The following is a 12071-nucleotide window of genomic DNA, read 5'->3' on the forward strand; positions in this document are numbered from 1 at the left end:
AGATAATAATGGCAACTATTTTGATTAAATAAATTTGTTAAAAATTTTAAAAATAAACAATTTAGATTTTCAGTACAAATCGGCAATTTCATACTTTAACCCTTATTATTTATGAAGATAAATAGCCGTACATGGGTAAGGACGTCAAAAATTGCACTTTTTCATCTTGTTTAAAAAGTATTAAAATAATCTAGTGTAAACATTTTCCTTTAAAATTACGACATTTCTGCTAGTAGTTCGAATTTATGAACATCTGTTATACTGTGTTTTTGAATTTAAATAAAATATTTTTAGAGCGTGATCACAACAATTCTCATGCAAACTAAAAGTCCTAAAATTCCCCTCGTAAATAAAATTGTAATTTTTTTTCTTAAGTTCTACTAGCAAATGTAGCCGTTTCGCCAATGTGACCGTCACTATGCGGTGTCTAAAGGTAGGGAAGGGCAGAGAGTGACCATTGTCGTTACTTTTTTATTCACTGTTTTGGGAAAGGCAGTAATCTACTGCATTTTTACAAGGCGCTATTAGAATTACTTTAAAATCCAACTTCGACTTACTATGTCAATGGTTTTGTCCTACGATGCAGTAAAACCATTTCCGGAAATCCGGAATTCGAAACGGTAATCAATTAATATTTGATGATTTTAACAACTCTATGTCGTTCCTTGTAGCTATATCTGTACATGTGTCTATATATGCGGAAAACCTTTTCCGACCATTGCTTATAATACATTATGTAGGTTCTGTGCAAAAGACCCACAAAAGAGAATAACAAAATTCAAAGTAAGCGCAAAAGTTGTTTTTTATTAGTCTTATTTCAATTTAATGAAATACTACTCCCATTTCGGAACTTGTATTCTCGTGGAAGAAATACCAAGAAATATAGCATAATAAATATCAACGACTATTTTAAGTAATACAAAACAAATCCCACACGTAACCAAATACTGTTGTAACTCAAAATTGTGGAATCGAGGAAACACGATTTGAAAATTAAAAAAAAAAACATAATGAAACCAGTATATTTATATTCTCGTTTATAAATGAATAATTAAATATTAAGTATAAATAAAAATAATCACATTCTTTATTGATCGTCAAATTGTGTTTTCTTAATTCTACAATTTTGAGTTACTGCAGTATTAGGTTTGATGTACATGTAAATAGCTGTACTTGTTCATTGAAAAAAACAGACTTCAAAAGTTTGCTTATCGGCTTTTTCCTATTTCCATGGGATCCCCTCATCAGATTCTGACTTCTAGGTGACAATGGTACTGTTACGGACTCTTTTATACATTTTTAACCGACTTCAAAAAAAGAAAGAGGTTCTCAATTCGACTGTGTGTTTTTTTTGTATGTGTGTTACGCGACAACTCATTTGTGAACCGATTTTGATGATTCTTTTTTTTGTTGGAAAGAGGGTATCTCAGATGTGGTCCCATTTAAATTTGAAGAAAATATTCCAATCTAAGGGTGGCAAACTAGGAGATGAATGACTTTTGAGGTCGGTTTTTTTAGTACTCTGTACTGTTTTTATGTATTTTCTTTTCTGGTTGTTATAATTATAATTGTTATATAATTTGTTGATTAAATATATTGCGTCAATTAAAAAGTCGACTTTTATTTGCCGAAAATAATTAGTAATTTGTGATAGCCGAAACGAACCCAGGACAACATCAGGTACCACCTCAAGAGTATACCCTTTGAAACAAAAAAGAATTTTCAAAATCGGTGCATAATTGTTGGGTAAAATTGGTGAAGACACGGACATGCCTATAAAATTTGAGGATTTCCTTCGATTTTCATGGGATCCCCTCATCAGATTCTGACGTGGTGACAATTAATGGGACCACCACGAGAGTGCACCTTTTCAAACAAAAAAAGAATATTAAAAGTCGGTCCACAATTAACAGAGATATCTGAAAATATACATACAGCCGAACGTATAACCTCCTCCATTTTTGAAGTCGGTTAAAAACAAAAAATATATGTATGTGTACCGAGAATTATGACTTAAAGTGTATTCTAAATTGTTTCTAATTATTTTCTTTTTAAGCAAAAATTAATAAGAACGTTAAATTTTCCCGACATCATCGACTAATAGATTGACTGCATGTTTGCAGTTAATGCGTGAAGTCGTAATCAACTGCATGCAGTCGATTTCGGCTGCATGAAGTCGGTTTCGACTGCATGTAGTTTGCGTGAAGTCGTTATCCAGACCTCGACTGCATGAAGTTCACAAAACCCTGTATATTAGGTTTTTTTAAATTTTTGTGAGCACGCTTTTCTTGAAATTTCTTTTGTACGTTAACGAGTTAACATTCGTATTTCGTATTAACCTACAACAAAAGAACGCGAAGGTAAGATACAACTACAGTCAAACTCTATCAAACTTATAATATAATTAGTTATAATACATGAATAAATAACGCACTTGTTAGCGTTCTTTGATGTTATTCAATAAGGAAACAATTGGCGATGGCGGGCGGCGCACTGTGCCCAGATGTATTCATGTTTACGGCCTGTACGCTTCCTACTCCCATATTGGATAGGTTATACCCCAGGGCTCGTTACACCGGGAGCGGTATGTGTAAACGAGCCGAGCAAACCCGACGCTAATTCTTGTTTATGACGAGACTTGCCCCGCATAGATACAATAGAAAACCTTTACGCGGCCCCTAACAATCAAAGTCTATTCTTGAAGCGGTACCCACAAGGTACCGACCCTTATAAAATATCATAAATCGACATGTTAAGCCGCAGATTGACCGCCTTTAGCCCGAATCAAAATGGATTATTTGAACATGTTCTGAGCCGTGGACACTTCATAGACTTTAAGTTATCCTGAGTTGGCATTTTAAGATGGTAACTTTTAAAAAGTCATTAACCTCGTTATTATAGTTGTATGCTCTATATTAAACAAGAGCATATATAGTGAAAAAGTAGAAAAAAATCTAAGTATTGTCATTTTGTAAAGTTTATTGAATGTCACATTTTACTGCCTTGATATCCAATTATTTAAAGCGACATCTCTAGTCAACCGCTGCCGCTGGTAGCTGTAAAGGTACCTGGCTGAGTGAAGAAATAGATATCTCACAGATGGTGCTACGGCAAAAACGTAGTTAAAAACCAAAAACAAAGATCTGCTACAAGCACACTAAAAAATTCGTAAGGTCTGGTGGGGAGAGCATCGGGCACGGTATGCTTGAAGGCGTTGAGCCGGATCGAAGGAATTTTTCTTAGTGTTCGGTCTTTGTATAACAATGAAATCTAGTTATTATTATTATTGTAGTTTATATTTACGAAGCCCACGAAACGGTTGTTTATTATTCATAAATTATAATAGTTATGTATATTACCTGACTTCGAAAGACGATTACAGATCTTTGATAACTTCAATTATATTATCAAACAACTTCACCGTCAGTTTTTTTAATAGATACATTTTTGTCGGCTTTATTAAGCAACGCACATTATTAAAAGTCACGATGCGTATCGTTAAGTGCCAGTGACATGGTTTTAAGCGCCAACGTAATATTAGTAAACGTATAAACACAAGCAGACTCCGCCGCCGCCGTCGCCGCCGCTGCCTGAGACCATCGCTCCTCATGCCAAGATTCAACTAAGTTCCAAGAACAGTAACGGTCACAGCCACTCTTTTATCATAAAAGTATAAATAGCTACCGAAGTAGTTTTTATGACCTGTTGAACTTAGATTTTGTCAGAGTTTCTAAGCTGGAATTTTTTACGGCTCATTTCCAGCCAAAAGTGAAACTTTCTCGTATGAAGATACCAGTCTACGAAAAGATATAAAAGTATATGAAAGGCAGCGGCATAGTGTCGCGAAATGTTTTCTCTTCACAAAAATTTTATTTGTGTTTGATTAAAGAAACGCACCGTGTTAATATATAATATAAATGTTAACACCGAGGCCACCGCTCTTACTAACTGAGCCATTTAGTCCAGTATATTCAATCAACATACGAGTCTAGTCAGTTAGAAGGAATTTTTGTTAGTGTCGTTCGATCAGTAACAAATTAATGGAGTATTTTCAAAAAAATTATATCATGGCAGTAAAAACATCATGATATTCAATAAAATAAATAATTTCAAAATACACTTAGGTTCTTACTTATGAAATTGCCGTTTGTTCAAAAACTAAACCATATAAGAATGACGTACACGTACACACGACGTACACACTCATAGCCCCGCACAAGGGAAAACCTGTATCGCGACTGCCATGGACACACACACACAAACAGATTACAGACAAACTCACGAGAGAAGTAAATGTAGGCCATACAAATATTTCTCCCGGCCCCGAAATCGAACCCGGGACTTCTGCGTGGCAGACCTGCACGGTAACCGTTCGGCCACGGAGGCAGTTGTAGTTGCAGAATGTAGAAGACGTATTTGAAAGTAACGATTCAACGGGCTGTTACTACCAACCTTGATGGGCTACGAATACCCTCATCACCATCACCATCGCCATCGCCTGCTGGACCAGGACTTCGGCTTAGCATTGACTCCCGATGATCTGCTCACCACGGCCGTTGCACCCAATGATGTCTCGAGACTACTATCGACCATGGCGTCAGCTGGCAAATGTGACTCGAGGCGTCGGTTCCATTATCGAATCCGAAAAAGTCAAATTTCAAATCAATTTGGACGATCAACATTTCGCCTCTAAAGATATCTCTGCTAAAACCGCCGATGGCTTCGTAATCGTTGAGAGCAAACTCGAAAAAAAAACAAGATGAACACGGTAACGTCCCACATCAGTTCACGCGGAAGTAAGTATGCGCTGCCAGAGGGTTCCAAACTAGAAACGTGGAATCCCGATTGTCGTTTGACGGCGTCATTGCGCCAATGGTTGCTCCACAACAGAAGAGCAGCGAGCGGGCAGTGCCGATCTCCCAGACCGGCCTTGCCAGGAAGGAGTGTTAGGACCAGACGGTCGAAAATGGTTCAAAGTAAAATCTACTCGATATGAAGAGTGATTAATCGAAATGCGCCGCGAAATTCTTAATTTTGTTTCCATCCTTTCATGTTTCTGTATGTGTTAAAGACTGATAACTGTAAAAGGAGAATTAGTTTTAAGTCTTAAACTTCAACTATAATAAAGACAATATAAGAAAAAATAATTATGTGTTATTGGTCTCAGATCAGCGGTAACGGCAGTATCGTGGCATCCTCAGTCTGGCCTTTTGGCGTCGGTTGACAGAGGGAAACGCGCCATCATTTGGGGAGATTTGTGACAAGCCTGGGAGACACCTCTCCTTCCACCGAAGGCCGAACAGGTGAGAATATTGTAAAAATTAAAACTCAAAGTAACTTCACAGAACACAAATTCATTTATCTTCGGTTTATGTACAAACAGTTATGTAAACAACCATAGTCAAAAACCATTGAAGAACTACTACCAATATGCGTGATTGTCTCAACATTCGTCATGGAAGTTTCAAAAACTTGCCGATCTCGATGAAATGCTGTTTTGTGATAACGGTTTGTTGCGTATTAATTTTAATTCTACGTTTGTTAACTTCCGTTTGAAATCGTCTCAATTAAGATTTGGCTAGTTACTACAATTTTGAACCGGTTTGAACGGACTTGTCAACTTACGTCTCACGATGACGGGCGTAGTGGCAGTGACCCTCAGATCTTTGCGATTTAAAGTAGCACTGCAACTGTTATGGATAGGCGTGTCGCTTACCACTAACGACTTGATCGCCCCGTCGTCACCTGGTACCATGGAAAATAATTAGACCCAAATTAACACGAGGATACTTTAGGGTGTGACCGTATCTCCACAGACGTCTCATAAAAACTTCCCGTAAACACGAAAATCTGCAAATTCCCAGGAACTCAGGATTCTAGGCTTTCTAAATTATGTTACGAAATTTCTTTTCTTTTCGTACAGACTCCATAATTGTACTAAATTGAAATTGTAATTGCCATTAAACTCGTGGATCAAGACACGAGTTCACTGCCGTTACAAATTAAATTGCGTCTCTACAGAAAAACACAAAAGATATTGATATTATGGAGCAGTGGCGTTGTGAGACAAGCAGAACATTTGAAATCACTCAATAAGATGTTTTAGTACGCCAATTGCTGTAACTCAAACTTGACCAAGTCTTTTTTGCACCTGTTGAAAGTACTATTTGTGTAAGATCGTGTAAACTTTTTTCCAAAAATCTGCTAGACAACAAAAATTACGTTCACGGAGAATGGTTCAAATGTTAAAGGAGATACTCTGACAATAAATTTGTTACGCCTTTCTTTAGTGCTTAAAAAAGTTAATAATTTTTTCTCGAATGTTTTATATTTAGAACTTCGACATTTTATATTTAAAGTTTTTTAACGGTAAAGTTCTTGATGGCTGTATCAAATATATAGCGCACAAAACCACCGTTTGAATATTTCAATATAGTTTTCGGTCAAAAGTCACTATGTCAAGGAAGTAATTAAGGTTTCCATTAAGGAGTAATTACTGAATTAACTTCCATCTGCTTTCATCGGCCACCTAACGCTTCGCAATGGCATACTATTTATCGGCAATCATTACATTCTCGTGACATGACCGCTTCGTTTTTGGATAAATTTAACAATTAGCTATACAAGAGTTTGTGAATGTTCTACAATGGGTTCAGAGTACAATACCGTCGACTAGTGAAAGCGTTACTTTCGACTTTCATTAAGTTTTTGTAAGTGTATGTATGGGTCGGCCGGCCCATATTGTCTCGTGACAACAATCTGCCCGGCCGTTCTCAATAAAAGTGTCTGTCTACACATTTGCTCGATTTTTTTCGGTCCCAGTAGATAATGAATAGGCAGTTTATTTACGGTATTTTATGAGAACCTATGAAATTCTTAAAGTAATTTTCAAGTAATTCTTGACGACCTCTGTGGTTCAGCGGTTAGCACTATCAGTGCTACAGGTCCCAATTTCGATTTCCGGTAGGTCCAATGTGGCACACGAAGTTTTTGTTAATTAGTCCCAGTATGAGTGTTCCGGGTTGTGCTGTGATACGCCTATGCGTACTCTTACAGAACTTCCTAGTTGTAACCAGGTAATTGGTGTGGCTGTCTGGCACTACTATTATTATTACCTCTTATTATTACTACTATTATCATTATTATGACACCTTACCTATTCCTGACACGTAGCAATAATGCGAGCATTACAGCATTCCGGTTTTGAAGAGTGAGGATGTATTGAAATTACAGACCCATGGACTTTTGAACGTATGTCTCACGGTGACGGGCGCTGTGGCAGTGCCCTTTGAGCGGCACTGCAACTGCTATGGGCAGGCGTGACATTTACCACCAGGCGCACGTCTTGTTCGTCCGGTCACTTAGTAGCATAAAAAAATATTAAATTTAATTGTGTATAATAATAATAACATAACGCGCACACACTCATAGCCTCGTACTAGGTAAACCCTGGGTTGTGGTCATCCTAGGTAAACCCTGTGTCAACGACAAATTACACCCAAACTCACGAGAGAAATAAATGTAGTCCATACAAATATTTCTCCCGGCCTCGACCCCAGGATCTCTGCGTGGCAGGCCAGCATGGGAACCGTTCGACCACGGAGGCAGTTGAATGTATGAAAAGTATGAACTCTCCAACGAGATGTGGAAGTACCCAACACACATTAGGCTGTCTACCACATTACTTTACACTTGCCTTACATGACGCCCGTGCATTTAAAAATAATTACATGTTATCATTATCGCATATCAATCAACTTAAGCCAACAGACATTTGCATTGATAAAACGACATTTATCAATATAAGACATCAATTAACATTCTTCCTGCCAAGATTGTCAATTTATTTGTTGGCTTGAGGCGCAATAAAAGTAAATTGTCAATAATCTTATCGAACATCGTCATTGATTGACAGTTGAGTTTTTATTCAATGAGAAGCCCGTAATTGATGTCTTTAGCACATTTCTTATGCTTTGAAGACTGACACCATTTTAGGTTTTTGGTTTTTGACGCCATTTTTCAATATTTATTCTGTTTATATTTTGTCCCCGTTCTTTTTTGCCCTATTCCTTATACACGAATAGTAAATAGTTGGGTTTATAGAGTAAACAGATGGTAGATTTTGTCATATTGTTTGTTTTCTTATACGAGTTAGTCTTCGGGAACGACGTAGTTGTATTCAATGTTTATATTACGATAACCAGAATTAGTGAGATTATAATTGGTGTTATGATTATATAGCGGTGTAGACGTGTCGCTAAATAAATACTTAGATGAAAATAGAAATAAAGGTTTTCGCGATGGTGACGTATTGGAAATGAAACTATTTTTTTTCGGATTTAAATCGCGTTTGGTATTATAACAACAAATGTTGTTAGCTGATTTCAGAACAAAAGGAGGAAATTCTCAATTCCGCTGTACTTTTTTTGTGTATATTACAGGATTAATCCAACATTTGTGAACAGATTTCGATGATTTTTGTTTTGTTGGAAAGTACCCCAGTTTTGGTCTCATTCAAATCGTAAGAAAATATTCCGATTAAGGGAATGAAACCGGTTTATGGAATTTCATCCACTTTCTGCAACCGATTTCAATAAAACTTGGCAAATAGATGTAATTCCATAAACTTTTGAGGTCGCTTTTTTATATAAAAATGTTAAACTAATGAAATAAACCATCATTTAGGGCCCTTTACAGGCGCCACGGCCACGACTGACTGACCAGCCAGAAAAAACAAGTACACGCGAATTCGATCCGATAAAACAGTTTTCATTTCCAAAATGTTAACCACTATCAGGAAAATGAACAGTAATTGCAAACCGCCCATATCGAACTTCATAGCGGATGCTTAGCAATAGACTTCGACGGAACTAGCCCTCGTTCCCCGCTTGATTGGATTACTCGCGTCACGCGCGCCGGACCGTTCACTAACCGTTTGTCGCCAAAATGAAGCGGAAAATTTAATAGTCCAGTTGTTACTACGTGATCGCTATCATGCTTTTATTAACACCCGAACACCAGACTGATGCCCCACTTTCATTTACTATCGGGAGAACGCTATAACACCGGCTCTTTTACCTTTTTCGTACACTGTCATAGAATTTTAAATTAACTGTGCACGACATAAAAATATTTTAAACAAAATGTAATGTCATGTTGCAAAATTTAGGAGAGAAGATGGTTATAAAAATTTTACCGTTAGTACGATACCAAGAAAATTGACGCATAAAAATTTAGAAATCTATGCAAATTTGTGGAAGTGAATTTTAAGATTCAAGCACACTGATTGCCGCTAAAGTTTATGATTATTTCATTACCTTATTTTGTAATAAATATAATAGTGGGTTAAGTAAGGAACTCTGCATCAGTTCCTTAAAGAACACTTTTCAGAAAGAAAGTTTCCCGCAGCAGCAAATAATGGAATACTCGCCCCCATATAATCAAATAAGACTAGTCATAACGAGCCATTATAACCTTAAATGACACGTTATCAGTATATATTCACATGCGGTTGGTATCCACTACGAATAGGACACGTAAAGTTAGTTTCATACTGTACCTGCAGGTGTAACTAAAAGAAGAAAAAGAACGACATTTTAACTGATATATAAATTCATGACAAAAAGCCTGGTAAGTTTCCCCAGTATATATCCCACGTGAAACCAAATACTGTCGTAATTCAAAGTTATGGAATTGAGAGGACACGATTTGAAAATTCAAAAAAATACTGAATGAAGCAACAAACATTGCCTGATATTTATTTTAATAATCAATAATAACTGCCTCCAAAGCCGGACGGTTGCCATACTGGACTGCCACGCCGAGGTGTCGGATTTAATTCCCGGACCGGGAGAAATATTTGTGTGATCTAAATTTATTTCTCTCGTGAATTTGGGTATAATTTGTGGTTGTCTATGTGTGTATCCATGCACCCGCGACGCAGGTTTTCCCTATGGGTTTCCCTATAGGCTATGAGTGTGCGCGCGTTATTATTATTATTAATATCAAGACTTGGTAACAAATATAATAATAATATAGTCACATTAGTTATTTCGTAGCAGTATAGCTCCTTGTGAAAGAGTTCGTCCAGGGAAGTACTGCCACCTTACGCATTTCTGCCGTCAAGCAGTAATATCGGCATTATATTATTTATTATATTTTTTTAATTTTCAAATCGTGTTTTCTTTATGCTACAATTTTGAGTTACAACAGTATTTGGTCTCATGTGCAAATACCTGTTCGAGATCACCATTCAAATATATCCAATCCTTTTTGATATAGCCTGTACATTCAATTGTAACGGTCAAAAAGGAAAACATCGTGTGACAGCAAACAAACTCTTTTTTTTTGCCAATCATCATTCGATTAGGAATATTTTTGACTAACTGAGATATATGTTTGATTTGAGTACCCGTAAATTAAACATTGGCAATGCGTGTTTTAGAAGCTGAGCCGCTTGTCCGGCTCCAGCTAGGTAGGTACCGTTGCGTTACAGACAGGGTTGTCAGGGTTAAAACACACTATTTTTTTATTTCAAATTTAATCAGCTTTTCGGTGAAGGAAATCATCGTGATACAACCTGCAGGTCGAAGAACTTTCACAAGCCTTGGAACACGCGTGAAGTCTCCAACCCGCATCGGTCCCGAGCGGCGTACTATGGCGTAAACCCTCGCGTGAGAGGAGACCCGTGCCCAGAAGTGGGACGTATACATTGGTTGGTGATCGATTCATTGATTTATGGTACCGTTATACTGTCCCACGTTTAACTCATCATCACATAATGAACACATATCACAAGAAATGTAATGTGGTACATACCATAATACATTTTTTTCACGATTCCACTCCGCTGAATTGAAATAACAAAATACTATAATGCAATACTTATTTATTGGATATCATTATGTTTTACTGCCATGATTTTCATATATTTTTTTGTGAAGATACTCCACTAGTTCGTGATTATTATAAATTTGTCATTGTGTATATGAATAACGTCATAAGTTTCTCACAAATGCGCTGCCGGCGAAAAAAGCCGTTCAAACCCAGTACAAATGTCTGTAATGAACGTTAAAAAAAAGCATTCGAAGGAATTTGTATTTATGTTCGATCTCTGCATTAATAACTGGCTTAGACTGGCTCCGTGGCCGAACGCTTACTATGCTGGTCTGCCACCCAGAGGCCTCGAGTTCGATTCCCGGGCCGGGAGAAACATTTGTATGGCCTGCATTTATTTATTTTCTAAGTTTGGATGTAGTTTGTGGTTATCTATGTGTCTGTCCATGGGACCCGCGACACAGGGTTTTCCCTAGTGCAGGGCAATACATAAGTGCGTGCGTAAAAAAAAATTGCTTGCTGAAACTAAGCTGAGACAAATTAGTATGATAATTCGTGCGGGACGAACAAGCCATGAGCCCGCCACTGGTGAGCGACACGCCTGTCCATAGCAGTTCCGGTACCACTCCGAGCTTTAAATTGCAAAGATCTGAGAGACACTCCCTCTGAGACTTAAGTTGACAAGTCCCATGTGCCAGCACCCTTAGCCTTCAAAACCAAAACACTATGGCGGCGGAAATACGTACGGTTATTTATAGTGCAAATAATGTATGCTATAAGCACTAAACTCTTTTTTTTGCAATACAAATTAAATTATAGCAGCCCTACATGTAAGATTCGGCGTAATGACCTAAGCAGCAGTACAGAACCGCGGCGCGGATGTCGCACATTTCAATCATCTACGGTCGCATTCCGGCCTCGGTGTCACTTCACACACTTTGTAACTAACGCTAAACTCAACACGTTTTGTAAGTTATAACACTCATAATAACAACACATTGAAAGTACATCGTACAATGTGTTCAGGCTATTAAAAATTACATTAGGTTCGTTCATTGGCTCATTCCTCTGAAGTTTAAAAAACTATGTTGTATATTTCAGTCTTTTTTTAACCGAAGGAAAAAAGGAAGAAGTTCTCAATTCGACTGTATGTTTTTTTTATTTAAGTATGTTATGCGATAACTCCGTTATTTGTGAACCGATTTTCATGATTTTTTATTTGTTGGAAAGAGGGT

At 37.3% G+C, this 12071-nt stretch overlaps 1 protein-coding gene across 3 annotated transcripts in view; it reads left to right on the forward strand.

Moving 5' to 3' along the window:
* The window catches only part of LOC113237907 (autophagy-related protein 16-1), a 224122-nt gene that overhangs the window by 201843 nt on the left and 10208 nt on the right, over positions 1-12071 (forward strand). For all 3 annotated transcript variants that reach the window (XM_026474621.1, XM_026474622.1, XM_026474623.1), the window contains one exon: positions 5168-5303. In XM_026474621.1, coding sequence (XP_026330406.1) covers positions 5168-5261 — 94 coding nt within the window. In that variant the 3' untranslated portion in view covers positions 5262-5303. The remainder of the gene's footprint in view (positions 1-5167; positions 5304-12071) is intronic.

The sequence above is a fragment of the Hyposmocoma kahamanoa genome, unplaced genomic scaffold, assembly GCF_003589595.1.
Source record: "Hyposmocoma kahamanoa isolate Upper Pololo Valley unplaced genomic scaffold, ASM358959v1 94, whole genome shotgun sequence".
In the NCBI taxonomy this organism is placed as follows: Eukaryota; Metazoa; Arthropoda; class Insecta; order Lepidoptera; family Cosmopterigidae; genus Hyposmocoma; species Hyposmocoma kahamanoa.